Source organism: Microplitis mediator, chromosome 2 (assembly GCF_029852145.1).
Source record: "Microplitis mediator isolate UGA2020A chromosome 2, iyMicMedi2.1, whole genome shotgun sequence".
Taxonomy (NCBI): Eukaryota; Metazoa; Arthropoda; class Insecta; order Hymenoptera; family Braconidae; genus Microplitis; species Microplitis mediator.
The window spans coordinates 14,976,342-14,995,255 of record NC_079970.1 but is presented as its reverse complement, the minus strand read 5'-3'; the positions used below and the strand labels follow the sequence as shown (position 1 = coordinate 14,995,255).

The 18,914-nt window shown below is 28.6% G+C and overlaps 1 protein-coding gene across 4 annotated transcripts; it reads left to right on the top strand.

The window, feature by feature from the left end:
* The first annotated feature begins 1,769 nt into the window (after window positions 1-1,769).
* On the top strand, window positions 1,770-16,539 carry LOC130663134 (abl interactor 1). Of its 4 annotated transcripts, none has more exons than XM_057462227.1 (6): window positions 1,770-1,895; window positions 2,571-2,649; window positions 4,315-4,438; window positions 5,819-6,595; window positions 7,361-7,627; window positions 7,698-16,539. In XM_057462227.1, the coding sequence occupies exons 1-6, from the start codon at window positions 1,874-1,876 to the stop codon at window positions 7,827-7,829; spliced, it is 1,401 nt and encodes a 466-aa protein (XP_057318210.1). In that variant the 5' UTR covers window positions 1,770-1,873; the 3' UTR covers window positions 7,830-16,539. The 4 variants fall into 4 exon arrangements, with proteins under 4 accessions (XP_057318210.1, XP_057318209.1, XP_057318212.1 ...); XM_057462226.1 differs by having other exon boundaries at window positions 1,809-2,049; XM_057462229.1 differs by lacking the exon at window positions 1,770-1,895 and adding an exon at window positions 2,079-2,349.
* Window positions 16,540-18,914: the final 2,375 nt, after the last annotated feature.

Below are 18,914 nucleotides of genomic sequence, written 5' to 3'. Positions count from 1 at the left end.
AAAAAAAAAGGTAAATATTAAATTTAAAGTTTAAGTTTAAAAAGTAAAGATGTATAAAAACCTGAAGATCCAAATAAAGTATTATAGTTTTTGTAGTTCTGTACTCCTTTTAAGCCTAGATGGATTTAGTATTAAACTGTTTATTTCAAAACTGTTAAATTATTTTGCTATAAAATTAGATGAGGCTGATCACTGGTATTTTACTTATTTTTCATTTTAATATGACGTTTTATATATTGTAAGCATCAGAATGAAGTTTAATTGTTCTAGAATTCATAAAATAAATTATTTAAAAAGAGTTTTTAACTTATTTTTATTATATAATTTATAAAATTAATTTGATTATTACTTATAAATGATATAATAAAAATGAAAATAAAGTATATTTTACTAAAAATGCCGTCACAATTCGACATCATCATGAGCTAAAATAATATTTTCCACGTATCCGTCAATGCGAGTTATTGTTCTATGTTGTCCTAAAGTACCCTGATAGCCACCTTATCCACAAGTTAACTTCAAGCTACTGCCGTATTCTAAAGCCAACTTAAATGAAAGTGTTGGAGAGCAAGCAGTTACCTTTAAGTTGACAGTTAATTGTCTGTAATTTGAATTTAATTTGACTACAAGTGTTACTGTCAGACAACCCTATCCAAAAATTCCCATAGAATCCACTCAACTGCGACAAAAACCGCATAGAATCCTATAGACTGTATTGGTTTCTATGCGGTTTCTGTCGCAGTTGAGTGGATTCTATGGGAATTTTTGGATAGGGAATGACGTTAAGTTGATTTAAAGTTTCACTTCAAATTGACGGCAAATTACATTCAGATGACGGCAGTAGATTCGCATCAACTTGCACGCAAGTATCCCAAATAGCCACTATAGCTTGAAATTGACAGTAATTTGATGTTGAAATTACCTGAAATCCGCTGCCCGAATTTGCCGACAATTTCACAGCAAAAGTTCCCTGATAGCACGAGTTGCTCGTTGACGACAAGTTGTCGACAACTCTAGCTTTTGCAACTTTTGGCTACAAGTTACCGCCAACTTTCTGAGGAAGTTGGCGCCAGGGATGAGCCGCAATTCGAAAGCAGGTTTCTGAAGGCAACTTTCCGTCAACTTATGGATTGCCAACTTTTGGCCACCAATTTTCTCAGAAAGTGACCGTCAACTTATTGGATTTCTATCCTAATAGCACCCCTAACAGCCACTTTAGCTTGAAATTGACAGTGATTTGATGTTGAAATTACCTGAAATCTGCTGCTTGAATTTGCCAACAATTCCACAGTAAAAGTTAAGAAGAAAAATTTGCTGCTAATTTTTCTTCAATTTAGAGGTAACTTATTTGTACGATAAAAAAAAGTCGGTAATGTTCTTTCTTACCATTTCAGAAGATAAGCAAATTTATACATAAAATTCTCTTCAATTTGACGACAAAAAAATACTTGACAATTTTTCAAGTCAAATTAACGATAAATTGACATAAAATTTGCCTGAAAATTGACGACAACTTTTTTCTCGTCAACTTTTGAAGTAAACTTGCATTCTAATTCGGGTAGTAAATTTACGTCAAATTGAATAGCAAGTTGCACACAAATTGTCAAAAACGGAAAAGCCTGAAGTTGACGGAAATTTGACGACAAATTCAAGGAAACTTTTGCTAAAGCAAACTGTGCTATTAGGGGTTATAAAAAAAAAGAGATGTCACTACTGTACATATCTAACTTTCAAATGATAAAGTCAATAACTGTAGTTAAAATATATTTCATAATCATAACAAAAAAAAAAGTTGACCTCACACAACTCAGTTAAAAAAATAAAAAAGTTGTACAACAGCAATGGTGAGCGCTGAAATTGCTGAAAGTATAAAATGGCTGCATATGTTCGGACAGGTGAGGTTTATATCACAGGTTGTCGCCATAATTTAAAACGGTCCAATCATTCAGCTCATAACGGTTTATGATATTTTTAACGGCCATTGAGAAAAAAGCGAAAGTGTTTTAGGAAAATTGAAGATGATTCGAGGAATGCGATCAAGACGTAGTGGTATGTTTTCATTCTTCTTAGACATGGGATATTAAAGATAAAGTCGTTAAGTAGCAGATGATAACGGCTGTTTAAATGTCAAACAAACAAAGTCATAGGCGTAATATATCAATAATATTGTCACTATATCACTATTGAAAGGAGTAACACATTGACAGCTTTGTGCCTTGGGAATAATATTTAAAATATTAAACTTATCTATAATGGGCGTTTTGTTTATTTATTTAAATGTTATAATTGTTTGTAAGTGAGATCAAATGTGTTGGATTTTATTGAATCAATTATAATTTTACTTATCAAGTATGTAACAGTCATTTTATAGATACATTGTGAGTAATATTTACATGTATGCGTGCGTGACGCTCGGTACTGCTCAGTGTCAGGTGATTACGTTTGTATCAATACGTTTTAAGTACGACGTAGTGCATCATACTGATTTCCTTTTCAATTACTTATTATTATTATTATTATTATTATTATTGTTATTATTATCACTATTATTAATATTTATTTGCTTATAGAAATGCCGATTCCAACAAGAACAGCACCTAAACCTCCTGGAAATTCAATTGATCAAAGAAATAATACATGGAGTAACAAGTAAGATTATTTACTAATAAATTTATGTAACAGTATGAGGTAAAAGCCCCTATACCCGCTCACTTTTTATTGGAGTGAGATTTAATAACTCAATATAAATGATTAAATAAAATGAAAAACCATATTTTTTTTATGGTTATTTTTTGAAGTTTCGAGTATTAGAATCAAATTTAAGTTTGAAGAATAATGTTGATAATTAATTATTATTAACTTTTTAAACAAGGACCTTGAGTGTACCCATAGTCGCTCACTAAAAGTTGTGATGTACTATTACTCGATCAACACATGGCCCTGTAGTCGCTCAAAGACAATGTCAATTAAACTATGATAAGTTTATTGATTTGGAAAATAATTTATAAATTAAATTACTTTATTCTTTCATAATATAAAATTTCATGAATTTTAAAAATATATTTAATAAGATATAGTTATAGCAATTCTTAAAAAATTTGATGTAACCTAAATTTGATCTAACGAATGAACGTCAAAGTAAAAAATGCCCAGCTAAGCGCGATTTTAAAAACAGTCACTTAATTTAAATTTATAATCTATTATAAAATGATTTGATACATTATATTTTAATACATTTAAAACCACCAATAATTATTTATCGATAGTAAATTTTTTAGTTGAAATTTGTCTTTATAAAAAGTATAAAAAACGCATTAAACAGTTAAAGTGGGCGACTAATGGTACTGAGCGGGTATAGAGGCTTTTACCTTATAACTAGCTAAGAAAAAATTTTTTTTTAGTTAATATTTTTAAAACGTTAACTATTAGCTAAATAATAAATTTGACAAGATTTAGGTGGGTCACTAGTGTGAAATTTTGAAAAAATCAATTATTTTTTTTTTGCATATTTCGATAGTCTATACCTTCAAAAATAATATACTAAAACTTAAAGTGCATATCTCAAATCATTTTTTTTTTTTTGGAGTCGCAGCCATCTGAAGAGCATCCGCTTATCGGTTCTCGATTTGATTCGAATTGTAGCTCCTTTTATATATGTTCTTACGTACCATGAACCCCCAGTTTTCCGATTAAATAACAAATGTAATATTGGTAGATTGAAAATCGTCAAATGTTCACGCAAAAGTTAAATTTTTTTTTTAAAAACACCATTTTGTTAACTTTGAATTTTTTTTTTTAGTCCGAAAGTCATGGTGAGGGAAATAACTTCTTGTTTAGTAAACTTGTTGGTTTTTTTGATTTCATGTACTGCGAAGGTTGCTATCACTGCAGTAGTGAGGTGACTTTTTTTGGAGTATTGAGAGATTGTGAATAACTCGTTGAATTTTGAATTTTTTTGTCCAAGAATTTAATCTTGTATTGATCCCACTTTTTCTATATCCACAAATACATCCTTAAAGCATTGAAACATTTCATGCACTAGTTTTCTTTAAAAAAATTTCCAAAAATCATCTTTTTTTCAGGTGATCAAACTAGTGGTTCCCCCTAATAATAATAATATTTCTAAGTAATTTTCCATTTAACTCAATTAGTAGACTTATTGTTAATTAATTTAAATATAACTGCCATATATACTTACATTTTGTACGGCAAAGTTAATTTTCTTAAAATCTGGAGTTTTTTTAGATTGCATTTTACGTTTGATATAAATTATTTATTTTATTTATGCTGTAATATCGACTTTTATTTTTTCAGTGACCCGTTTGGCCCTTTGACAATACCTCAACCAGTTCAAAAAAAGAAACCACCTCCACGGCCACCACCTCCTCGAATAAAAAAAGACAACATTCAAAATAATTTTAATAAACCAAAAAAACCCGTAAGATCATATATTTAATTTTAATATTAGTATTATTAATTTTTTTTTCTTTCATATGTATAATTAGCGCTAGTATTATCTCACCTCTCTATCTTTAAGTATATGCATCAAAAAAATTTCTTCATCCGTATTTTAGCTGAGAGTTGTTATTTTAAAAATTTTATTAACCACTAAATATGATAGTAATAAATACTATATTTTTTTGACAAATTATTAGCTTTAAAAACCTATTAATTTTTTAAAAATGCATTTAGTGTAATTCTGCTTTAAGTTACAAAAAAAAAAAGAATTTTTATTTTATATTTGATAATTTTCTGTTTCGTTTTACGCTATAAAATATATGAGTATTAAATTCTTGAAAAAAATTATCACAAAATAAAATTATTAAATCTCCTAAGTTATTAGAAATAAAAAACCAATTTTTCATAAAAATTTGCTGTTAAATAACTATCCAGATAGACTATTGATTTCACAAGAAATAAAAATATCACGATTCTATTCATACTTGAATTATTTATGAAAGAAGTATTATAAATTGAATTTATTTATTTAAAAAATTCTAATTTTTGATCTTTCAAATCAAATCTAATAATTGTAAAAATTATTAGAAGCACACACGATTATCGAAAAAGTAAACAAAATAAAACTATTTTAAAGTTTATCTTATAAGAAGGAAAAACAATAATGATTGATCATTCTTATTCAGTTCAATATTAAAATAATAATTCACTGAGAAATCTGTTAACATACAAATTAAGAGGGAAAATTTAGATAAAAAAATGTTTTTCTTCATATACATGGTGGCCACATTTTTGGTAAACCTGGAAAACCTGGAAATATCAGGGAATTATAATGGAAAAATCAGTGAAAAGTCAGGGAATTTCGTCACAGAGCTCGAAAACTTTTACTTTCTTTTTTTTTTGACTGAAAAAATCCGATAAATTTTTTTTTCTTGTCAAAACTGTTCAAAAATGGCATGGCGCGAATGCGATTGTAATACCGTCTTGAAAAAAAATTAGTAGACATTAATTTCAATAGCGAAAGAATGAAGCAGTTTGAATTAAAAAGGCTGTCAGAAAAAAAACCATTGATTATTGATAAATAATAAAACAAGATTTAATTTAACGACAATGATTAATTATTTATTGAACTGACTTGTACCATTTTATTTTGAATTAAATAAATATTTCCAATAATTTAATATTACGACATATAGTTAGGGAATTTTTTAATTATTTGACTGGAATACCTGGAAAAGTCAGGGAATTTCAGCTTAAAAAATCTGTGGTGCATATATTTCAAGATTGTGCAAAAAATTAATTGTTTTCATGATATAATAGTATTTATAGGTATAAATACTTTTTTTTTGTTTCATTTCAGACTAGACCAACAGAACTTATTACAAATTTATTTGGAATCCGAGCTGCTAAACAGTCGCAAGTGAAATCATTTTATTCTAATAATCGATCATCAACTACAAATGGTCAATCAAACAATTTACCAGATGGAACAGTATCATTGATTGATTTAAGCCCTCCTGGATCTCCTACATTTACCACAAGATCAAGTAGTGATGGTGTTAGTATCGATAGTTTTGGGAGTGATGGAAATTCAAATCCATCTGTATTTACAAATAGTGGTAATACATCACAAAATGAAAGTGCCTTTGAAGATGATTTTGATTTTTTTGGCAATTTAGCTAAACGTACTATTCAAAATGATCCGTGGAAACAAAATACAAATTTTGATCCATTTTCACAATCAAAAAGTACCACTACAAATATGACAAATGGTATTAAACATATTGGTGAAGCTTCTTTTTTCGCTTATAACAATGGCCCAACGCAATTATTTACACCAGCATCGACGACGACCAATGTCTCAACGATGCCGACAATAATTCGTGCTCGACCTCCAAAACCACCAGCTCCTAAATTACTTACTACTAGTTTAGCGCCAACTGTTCCAAACTTTAGTGTTTCTTCAAGTGAAAAAAATCATAAAATTGTAAATAACTCTTGTAAATTAAATGAAAGTTCAACATGGCCTACAAAATTCAATGAAACATTTTCTCATGGTAATTCTTCACCACCGATGCCATCAATTCCACCACCAGCACCTCCACCAGAATATTTAACACAAATAGAGTGTCCAACAGTAAGTATTTTAAGTGTTTACGAGCAACCTGCAGTCACTACGTGACTGCCCAAGTATCACCACTCAATTTATAAAATACTCAGAAAAAAAGAATTTCTTGCCTCAAAAAATTTTAATTTGCACCAAAAAATTTTATGCATTATGAATTAAATACAAAAATTGTCTTGGGGAGAGAAAAGATCTTTTTGGTCAAGAAATAATTTAATAAGTTTTAAATAAATTTTTGTTTTCAATTCACAATGCAAAATATTTATTGGGGTAAGTAAAAATTTTCTTTAGGCGAGTAAAGATTTTTTGTGTCAATGAATCCTTTTTTTTTCTATGCACATTTTTTTGGCTTTTAGAAGTTTCCTAAAATCAAAAGAGAGTATAAAAATCTGTCATTTTGGAATAAGTAACGCAATATAAATAATATAGCTATATATTCAGTGACATTCAGTCATATTTAGTGACAGAATAATTAAAGTATTAATTTATTTAAAGAAAATAAACACGATCGTCTTTTTTCTCGCGTAATTTAAATGTAATTCGAATGATATAGATAAATCTATTTAGCTCAATACTTGGCAATTAAAAAGAGTTTAAAGTATGAAAAGGCACAAATTCAAGTCAAAACCTATCTAATGATACTAATTTCAATAACATTAACTAATTCTATCATATAGATATGGCGGGAACAACATTTTCCTTATTCTCTTAATAGTACAGATTATTTTTAATGTAATTAGAAAATTAGTATTATAAAATATTTTTCTAAATCAATAGACACAAAAAACACCAAGACCGCAGGGTATTGCGTTGTATGATTTTGAAGCAACTCAGCCTGGTGATCTAGCATTAAAAGAAGGCGATATTGTTATTTTGACGAAGAAAATTAATGATGAATGGCTGGAAGGTCAAGTGGGCAATCATACCGGGATGTTTCCTGCAAATTTTATAGATATTACGGTACCATTGCCAGAACAATCCCCCAATATTGTAAATGCATTGTATACTTTCAATGGAGAAACATGGGAAGATTTAAGTTTTGAGGTATATATAAAAGTTTCCATAAATTGTAGTTTGATTTTTAAAAATTTTATTTTTTTTTTTTTTTTATTAGGAAGGTGCAAAGATTAAAGTTTTATCAAAAATATCAGACGATTGGCTTTATGGTGAATATCAAGGTAAAAAAGGACAATTTCCGACGAATTATGTCGATCGGCTGCCTCAAAATTTACCGAAATATAATTAATTTTAATGAAAGCTAATGTTTATAATAACATTTAACATGATTTGAAATGAATTATGTTCTATAATTAATTTTGTAACGTTAAATCTAATTTGACAGTTCTTTATAATAAGATAATTTATAATTAGTAAAATGGTATGAATATATTTTTGCTAAAAATTATAATGAAACAATAATATCAGTCACTAGCTGTGTTTAAAATACTTTAGTTTTATATTTTTTTTTCTTATATGAGTTTTCAAAATACAAAAAAAAAAAAAATTAAATTTTTAAATAGTAATTTGAGATAAAAATTGTCTGGTCTTTTCACAGTTAATCCATTAATTCAGTGACACTTATTCATATTATTACTTAAAAATATTTTTATTTCAATATAGTAACAATTCAGTTATAATTTCATAGATCTACACAAAATGTATGTGCATTCAATTGAACATATTATTAGATATTTAAAAATTTTTTTCATTTAAATATGACAACTATTATATAAACATTTACGCTTACGTCAAGTTCGCCACTGTACGGATGTACTCAATACAGAAAACAGTATTTTTCCAAAAAAATATCGCCGCTGTATGTATGTCGGTACATGACATCCAATAGCGTTACCTGTGTATTCAATATCCTGCAGTATACAGTAGGGTAAGCTAAAAAAACCGACCTTTTTTTTTTGTTTTCGAGTCTCATATGAAATTTTTTTAGTTTCACATGTTTTAAGAGGCCTCTCCAAAAATCAACTTGGTGAACAATTTTTAAGGGGTCGCTCGATAAATTTGGAAATTCTAAAAATGATTAAAATTCAGATTTTTTTAAAAATTTTTTCTTTTTCATGGCAGAAATATTTTCTATCTGTAAAATCAATGCCATGCTAAAAATTTTAGCTCAGAATATAGATTTTTAAACGTCACTAAAGAATTTTGAATATTAACTCATAATAGGTAATTAATACTTTGAATTAATTTTTGTATTTTTTTATACATCAATTATTATTATTTCACTAAAATACAACTTTTGGATAACCGAAAATATACTGAACAATCTTAAACAATAGAATTGGGTAAGATTTGAATAACAAAAAAAGCCTAAAAATTGAATAAAAAAATAAAAAGTATGTAAATAACTAATTTTTTCTATGTCTCAGGTTCTATTTTTATTCGTTATGATATAAATTGATAGTAAAAAAATTGAGATGATTTAACATTCAAGGATTGCTCGAAAACGTTCAAAGAAAGCACTCGGAAACATTCAAAATTCTTGAGCGACGTTTAATTACTTAAATTTTGGGCTAAAATTTTCAGCATATTTATTATTTTACAGATATAAACTATTGCTGCCATGAGAAAGAAAAAAAGAAAATTAAATCTGAATTTCAATCATTTTTGGAATTTTCAAAATTTTCAATATTTTTGGAGAGGGTTTTGAAAATATGTTAAATCAACAAATTTTCATATGAGACTTGAAAACAAAAAAATGTCTGTTTTTTTGGGTCACTATAGTATACAGTGTTACCGATATAACGATAATATTTCTGAGAGTCGGTTTGGCCCGGAGCAGTGCCTCCTTCAAATCCATGTGATTGTCTGAGGGCATGGACATTTGACAAAATAGAGGCACCGATCTTTAACACGGCCACGAACAATTACTTTAGATATTCGGCTAATACTAAAGCAATTGATGGGTAATGTGGACTGAGTGAAGCGTAAATTAAAAAAATAAATTAACGATAAATTTTTTTTTCGTGCATTATACTCAGAATAACACTCAGAATAGTCAAGAGTATAACTGATATATATTGTTTAAAAAATTATTAATATGGATCATTATCATATTGATTAATTAAATTATTATTGATGATTGAAAACTAAGGACCATTGTATATATAGAAATGGGAAAATGTTTTAAACCTATGGAACAGTCCTAAAACTTCCCACTGTCTATGAGCTCCAAATCATTGATAGGTAGAGATATTTAGTTTTTCGAACTAAAAAAAAATTGTTTCAAAACTTTTTATTCACGATTACTCATGAATAAGTTAACAAATTTAAATTAATCTTGCTGTAATCGAAATAGTTTATATACCACGATTTGATACAATTTCTAAACCAATGGATTAGTAGCTTGATAATTATATATTCGATGAAAGAATATATTGCAACAATTTTTTATTTTTATTAACAGGAGTTATCAGAAATTTTTGGCTGAATTTTTCTTGAAAACAAAATCTCTAAATATAACCGACAGGCTGCGTATAGATGCACTACTGTCTAATCTAGCGAAGTGTGCTTGAATTTTTTTTTTAAACTATTCGTTTGTTCAATAGATAATACAACAGCAACAAAGATAATACCGTTCTCTCAATTAAGTGTGAGAGAGAAAAAAAGTAAGAACGCCTGTTAATTTTATTTACAAATATTTTACAAACTATTCGTACCATTGATTTAAAATTGATACAAATCTTTATAAATTATTTTGGTTTCAGAAAATTATTAAATAAAATTGTAAAAAAAAAAAAAAATTGTACGATATCTCTTGAAAGAGTTAATAGTTTTAAGTAAATCGCAATTAAAAAAGGTAAAGAAGCGTTAGATTTGATTAAATTTTAGAACATATCACTCTTTTACTTTGTTCGTTATTTACAAAAAAAAAAATTTTGTATTGATACAATGAAAGTAAAAATTTATTAAAACACTTGTTAATAAATTTACATTTTTTGAATAATTTTAAAATTTCGATAAATTTTTTTAAGAATCTAATTAATTCTAAAACTTGACTAATTCTTTAATTAACTCGAAAGCTATTAAAATACACTAACGCAAAAAATTAAAGGAACAGAAAAATTTTAGAAATTTTTTAGTGATTTTTGCACGGCTGTAACTTTGTGAAAAATAATCGTATCGAGATTTAAAAAAAAAGTATTTTATAGCTTGAAATCTCTTTCTTCGATGCATTTTCATCAAAATTTTTTTAGAGCTCCCGCTATTGCGCAAACATGAGAAATACCGCGAGACTAAAAATTTCCAAATTTTTTTATTTTTTTTTAAAGAGCCCACGGGCCGTAAAAATTTTTTTTCAACGAAACCAATGCATAGGTCGTTTAGCGTAGATTGATTCATTCAAGAAATTCGAAAAGAAACGATTTTTTAAAATTGATCTAAAATCAATATTGTTTTTCATTTTAAATTTTCACATGGTGAAGTGAAAAAAGTTATGAAACAATAAACAAAGAATTTGGAGCTTCTTTCGTGTCATCTTCAAATAGATACAAGACACGTACTAGCTAAGCATAATTTGTACTAAAAGTATTAATTATTTAGAAGACTATTTTTTCGTTTATGTTATTATATTTACAATAAATAAACTTGTAAAACTCAACGTTAACATTGAGATATAACAATAATTTACTAAAAAAAATACTTCTCGATCGAAGAAGTTAATTTTTTATTGTTATTAAGAACATATATTCTTGCCTCGAGAATCGATTGAAATAATACACGGAAATAATTTTTTGATAAAAATTATTCTGTAATTTCGAGTAATCCTGGGCCGTTGCAAAAAATTGGTATATTTTGTTTTAAATTTAATATTTTTTGTTTAAATATTAACGTTGCTAGACTATGTATTACTCTACTACTGAGTTATTTTTTAAAAGTCTTATATTTAATCGATTATTGTGAATATCTCATCTTAATCTATTCATTTTTACTCCATGCGATTAATTTTTACTCCCCAATATACCATTCTTTTAAACCCATTAACTGTTTGATGAAAAACTGCTTATAACTCGAATAAATTTTCTTATCTATGGGAGTAATTTTTACTCTAAACTGCAAAGTAATATTTCAGTAGTCTCCGTTGATCTTCGGTTAATATCGGCTTCAATTAAATGTCTTTTATTTTGCTCGCGACAACTTACATGTTACGCACACAAACGTAGGCTTGGAAAAAAAGACGATCTCTGTATCTCTCTATAACTTAATATTTAATTTAAAATTAAAAAAAAATTTGTATCTTTTCTTTTTCAACACAATAAGAGTAATTTTTTTTTTATTATTTTTCAAAATATTTATTTTAAGTCATATTCTAAGGCAATTAGATGGTTTTTAGATTTTTTATGGAAATTTCAGCCTATTAATTGTAATTTTTATTGTAATTCAATATAAATTTTATAAATTGGATCATCAACTTTTTATCATAACCTACGAGTAAAAATTGAATTAGGAGAATTTATTTAGATAGCCGCTAGGTGTAATTTTTACTCGTAATTGTGAGTTAAAATTAATCTGATTGATTTTTACTCACTGAAAGAGTAAAATTTTGTAATTCGAAAGTAAAAAGTCGTAATGGCCCAAGATTACTCGATTCAGAATAATTTTTAGAAAAAATAACATGGCAATATTCATACGAAAATTCTTTCCGTGTACCTTAAATTTAAAAGTAATTTAACTTAGTTCATTCATTGATATATCAGAAGCTGTGAAAAATGAGCATAAGTTTTCTCATTTCCAGAAATTGTTTTTGCACAAAATATATTTTCAATCAAAACAATGAATTTTCGAGTCAAGAAAATCTGTTTTGAGCAAAAACGTTTGTTTTCATCGGGTTAATCGTTTAAATAGTGTTAAAAAATACGCAATTTTTTTAGTAATGTAAACGTTTATCTATAAATATTATTTTATTCTTTAGTATATTATTTTATAAATTATCAGAAATTGCATTCTGCTGGAAATTGTGTAAATACATTTTTTTATGTCTTTTATTGTATTAACAATTAAATTAAAAAAATAACTCGAGTGGGTATTCCTTTTCCGCCGACAAAATTATCACTATGCTTTTATTTTTTACGGGCATAAAATGATCTAACGAATTTGGTCTTTTTACAATATTTTTATTGATTTATTATAGATAATAAAATTTTTTTTTTTTCATTTTTCAATTTGATTGAAAATACGAAAATTTTTTATCTTTAAGACATGTTCCGCTATAACCTGGATTAAAATATTTTAATATAACAAAAAAAAAAAAAAAAAATCTGTCTATTGGTTGACCCTGCGGGTCAGCCCCAAAACTTCCCGCTGTTTTCGAGCTTCATGAGCTCAAAGAGCTAGAAAACATTGTTGTGAATACATTTTCGAGAATTCTTTTGTATACCATTGTTTTCGAAAAAACCGTTTTTTAGCATTTCTTTCTCCCACGATATCTCACGAATGATCCGATTGAGATGGTTGAGGCGGTAATTGACGTATTCTATCGAGTCCCAGAGCTGATAAGATTTTGGAATTTTTTAGTTCAGTTGTTTCAAAGATAATCGCAAAAAATCGTTTTTCACCATTTCTTTCTCCCGCGATAACTCTCGAGCGAATTATCCAATTGAGATGGCTAAGGCGTCAATCGACGCGTTTTATTGAGTTCTAGAGCTGATAAGATTTTGAAGTTGATCGTATAAGTCGTTTCTGAGAAATCAATAGAAAACTAAAAAAAAAACATTTATTTTTCGTGATTCGCCAATATTTTCGAGTCTACTTGATCAAATGATCTTAAATTTTCAGAAAAGTTGATGGCCAACAAGGTCTTTCGATTGCCGCCTTAACCATCCACACATATAGACAGACACTCGGACATAATTCTGAAAATAGTCAGAATAGCTTCCTAGGACTTCCAAACGTCGACATCTGATGAAATTTCGATTTTCGCAAATCGTGGTGCAAACAATAACTTCCCGAATTTTTCGAAAATCGTCGATTTTCTTAGCGGGAAGTTAAAAATAATAATAATGAATAATCTTTAGATAATAAAGTGATTATTTGAAAAAAAAAAAAAAAAAAAATTAAATTTTTTTGAGACCAATGTTTTTTACTCGAAAAAATAATCGAAGTTTTCGGTTTATTTAAAATGTCTTAGTTCGGGCTGTAGTCGTATTTCTTATGGATAAAATAAGCTCTTATAGATCAAAATTGCTCGATTGGTTCTTACAATTCTAACTGCGCCATCATAAAAAGGGTAGTTTTGAGTAAACGCGTTTAAAGATGTCACCAAATCATATATTAAACGGCAGCTTTAAACATCTATTAACTTCTGAAATATTTAGAAATTACTACGGTCACTACAAATTCTTTTACGTAAGGTAAAAGATCTAATACCCGATCAGGGGCTAGTACTAGATCACTCCATTTATTCGTATATCTATATTTATAGACATTAGAATGATTCAAAAAAACCGACTATTTTTTTTTTCTTCATTGTATCGAAAATGTTGTTGGAAATGACGAAAAAAAATACTGTTAAAGTTTGAGCTATAATATTCTTAATATTAATATTAAGAGCTGCCGCATCGCAATTTTCTATTTCTCGTTTAAATAACATGGGAAAATTTATTTTTTAAGCTTTGGAATTTTGTAGCTCACCGTGGGACCAATACTTTTGAATGTTCAAGACATGTTCCTATGGGAAATTTGACGCTCTATAAAAAAGGTCTCTTATAATTTTTCGATATTGTTATTTCTTTAAAAGTTATTCGAAGTTAAAGTTAGATTGACGATAAATTTTTACATTTTTTACATTTTTTGACGCAACCATCAACTTTATCGGAAAATTTTATAGGACATTTTTTGTAGAGCATTTTATTTCCTATAACTTATCTTGAAGAAAATTTTTGATATTACTCACAAATTGTAAGTTATTTGCAATTAACTGAAAATTTTCTCAAATAATCTAAATTTTGTTGCTTTAAATTAATTATATTAAATTATCGCTAATTGAGTTTTTTAAATTAATTCAACATATCAGACTTGGTCAGACATAAACAGGCATGCTCATACATGAACAGGCAAGGTCATGTATGAACATTTTTTTCCTGGGTATACAAATACTTATTTTTATAAAATTACACAATAATCGCTAAATAAAAAAAAAAAAAAAATTATTTTTCGTCGGCGAAAAAGGAATGACTCTTTGAAAGTATTTAATATTACTTTCGTCATCTAAATTTAATGGAAAGAAATTCCGTATAAATATTATTTAAGTTCAATAATTTATTATTAAAAATTAACATGGTATTATGAATATTATTATTAAATGAATAATCAATTTAAATTCATGGAAGGTACGTACGGAAAGAGAGACCCGTACAAAAAACGATAGATCCACCATAGATATATGACAGCTTTCTGATAGATCTGTGGTATCATTACTACAGATCTTTAGCAAATCTACTATAGATCTATGATAGCTTTCTGATGGATCGGTGATAAATTTACCACAGATCTAACAGAAAGCAATCACAGATCTATGGTAGATTTGCTAAAGATCTGTGGTGATCATACCACAGATCTGTCAGAATGCTGTAACAGACCTACTGTGAATCTACTAAAGGCCGCTGGTTAATATACCTCATATCTATCAAAAAGCTATCATAGATCTATGATCGATTTTCTGAAGATCGATGGTGATCGTACCACAGATCCACCATAGATCTATGGTGGATCTACTGAAGATTGTTGGAGTATACCACGAATCTATCAGATAGCTATCATAGATCTATGGTAAATTTGTTAAAGATCTGGGGTGATCATACCACAGTCCTATCAGAAAGCTATCATAGATATATAGTAGATTTGCTAAAGATCTGTAGTAATGATACCACAGATCTATCAGAAAGCTGTCATATATCTATGGTGGATCTGGTAGAAATTAGTCATAAACATCAATCGTCATATTCTTTTCGGGGAGCCAATAATCCTAAGCACGTAAAAAAAAATATTTGTTTTTGGTCAGACAATGATTTTTTATTTAAAAATCTAGAAACACTGATCTCACTCATGTTGTCGCTGTTATGATTTCTCAGATCGGGCGTCTAAAAAAATTTTACAACGAAAAAAAATTTGTCTAGATGTAAATTGGCTGATTCGACAAAGCAAAATTTTATACGCCCTTATGCCTTTAGAACTGATCCATCAGAAAGCTGTATCAGATTTGCGGTTGATTTATGTATCTATAAAACAGGTCAATTATGGGATCGTTATTTGAAATAACCTATTTTTTTATGAAAATTCACCAAAATATTTCATTCCAGTTAATTTATACTATCATCATCCTATCAGTTTATTAAAAATAAAAAAATACAGTTGTCTCCCCAGAGAAGCTGATCATAGACCTCTCATATAGATCTATCACAGATCGATGGTAGACTTTCTCGTTGATCTCGGATAGATCTACAACCAATCTATCGAAGATCTATCATTTTTTGTACGGGGAGGTATCTCTCAATAAACCAACATTTAAACAAATATTACAATAAGAAAATGATCGAATATTATTCATATCCTCATATTGAAAAAAGAAAAAAAAACAATGTTAAAATAAAAAATTATTCAGTGTAAATCAATAAAATTTATTGTTACCTAAATTTATGTTCTTGTTGAATATTCAGTGACATAATATTAATAATGACAAAATTTGATATTATTATTGCATTATTAATTATTTTAAATACAAAATTGTTTGCTATTTAATAGAAAAATCAAATTTTCTTTTATTTGTAGGATTGTGATATAAAATAGTCACATATTTTTGATTATACATATATTGATTGTGTGACTCATAATCTATGATTCATCATATTCTAAGATTAAAAATATTTATACCTAACTGATATTGTTACACTTATGTATTGACATACAATGTGATATTTCATTAATATAAATCGACTGAACAATAATAGATAACTGTTTTGTTATTTTAATTGTCGTAGCTAGAAATTGAAAAACAAAGTAAATTTTATTCTTAATTTAGGGGTGGATGCCAAAATCCCACAACGCCAAAATCCCACACAGCTAAAATCCCACATCACCGGAATCCCACACTGCCGAAATCCGGCACAGCCAAAATTCCTCATCGACAAAATTTTTTTTTTTTATTAACAGTAGTTTGGTGATTACACGATTACTTTTGAAAATCACTACCTAATTTTTTTTCGGTTTAAATATAATTCATAAAAAACAAAAAACTGTTATTGACAAAAAATTTAGGTGCTACTATTTTGGTAGGTAGATTTTTAAAAAATCTAGCTTTTGTCTTTGTCCGCATTGTTGTGTACTGGAGTAGATGTCACTGGGGTGCACAGGGGATGCTAAATATGGGTTACGCGTCATTATTCGTCAGAAAGCTGCTAAGTGAACACGTGTAAGAATCAGACTTAAATAAATTACAATATATATATTTTTATAATAATCAGTGTGCTATTAATTGATATACTCATTCTCTTTCCCTAAAAACATTACACAAATGGTGACGAGGTAAAAGGGTTTTGTTGAGCGTGGTAAATAGTAAAAAAAAAAGAAAAGAAAAATGGGCTAGATTAGCGGCTAAATTAAAAGAATGGGAGAGAAGGCTCACGGAAGAACAGAAAGTTCTGGAGCAAGAGCGTGTTAAGTTAAGTGCGGAAGGGCAAAAGCAAAATGTGGAAAAACAGCAAATCAAGGATTTAAGGAATAAGTTACAAGAAGAACAAAAAGCAATACAACAGCAACAGCAAAGTCTTCATCAACAAGGACTTCCAAGCGTAGCACCAGTGGTAACACAAGTTTTAATGAGTAATATCGGATCATTAAGCGAATTCAACTTGGAGGATGATTGGACGATGTGGATTGAAAGGTTTGAACATTACGTTATTATAAATAATGTGGATGATAAACTTAAAAAGTCTCTTTTTATCACGTTATTGGGAGCTAGAGCGTACGAGTTGCTGAAAAATTTCTGTACACCAATTTCACCGTCCGATAAAAGTTTAGCTGAGCTGCAGTTAATAATGAAAAATCATCTGCAACCAGCGTCGTCTGTAATAACAGAACGGTATAAGTTTAAAGAATGTAGGCAAACGTAAAGCCAAGATATTAAATCGTATTTAACGGAATTAAAAAAATTATCGATGCAATGCGGATTTGGAGATAACTTGGAAATGAGCATTCGTGATCAGTTTGTATGGGGCTTAAAAAGTGCTACCATGAAGAAAAGGCTGTTAGGTGAGACAAACTTAACATATCAAAGAGCTGTAGAGTTAGCGTCAGCATTGGAGTCCGCTGCAAGGGATGTCATGTGTATGGAAAACTTATCGTCGATAAATATGAGCAGCTCTAATATTAACAGTTTCCAACAAGTGGAGAAGAAGGATCAGCAAGGCGTAAGTGGTATGGGGGCTGGTTGTTACTATTGTGGGAAAAAGGGTCACAGGGCAAATAATTGTAGGTTCAGGAATTACAACTGCAATATGTGTAAAAGAAAAGGTCATTTAGCATCGGTATGTAAAGAGAAAACAAACAGTAAAGGAAGTCATAAAGAGTCAAGTGATAAGGCTTATGGAAAGCAAAATTATGGCAAGCAGGATAATCATGCGGATAAAAACAAAAACAATCAGAATTATATAAATAATGTTAATGTGGATGTTAATGGTGAGTTTAATAAACTGTTTCCCTTGGATGATATTAAGTCTAACAAAGAGGAAAAGCAAACAAAAGATATTGAAATAATTAATATTGATTTAGTAGTTAACGGTAAAGAAATTAATTTTGAGTTGGACACAGGATCGCCAGTTTCAGCGATATCAATGCAAATTCTTGAGAGTTATTTTAAAGATGAAAAAATGATTGCTACGGACCGTGTGTTCAAGTCTTACCAGGGAGATGTTATGAAGCCATTGGGAGTATTAAATTGTAGAGTTACAGTAAAGAATAAAAGGGAAGGATATGAGTTGCAATTGTTTGTTTTTGAGGGGAGTAGTAGTCCGATAATTGGCAGAGACGGGATTAGCAAATTGAGATTGTTTAAACGTGATGACTCTAGTTTCACGCAAGAAATTAAATTTGTTAATGAAGATATTAAAACACAGACATTGTTACGGGAATTCCAAGATGTGTTTTCCGAGACACTAGAGAAGTTTAAAAATAAAAAAGTGAAATTGGAGCTTAAGGAAGAGGCTAAGTCTGTTTTTTGTAAAGCTCGACCGCTACCATATGCCTTAAAGGCAAAAGTAGAAGAGGAAATTAAGCGGCTGGTTGGTGAAGGAATATTGGTTCCAGTGAAGGATAGTGAATGGGC

Bases quoted from the DNA above. Each gene is read 5' to 3' on its own strand.
- LOC130663134 (XM_057462226.1), top strand. From the start codon at position 2,019: ATGATTCGAGGAATGCGATCAAGACGTAGTG. The intron at 2,050-2,570 runs GTATGTTTTCAT...ATTTGCTTATAG, and splicing joins AATGCGATCAAGACGTAGTG to AAATGCCGATTCCAACAAGA. The intron at 6,596-7,360 runs GTAAGTATTTTA...CTAAATCAATAG, and splicing joins CACAAATAGAGTGTCCAACA to ACACAAAAAACACCAAGACC.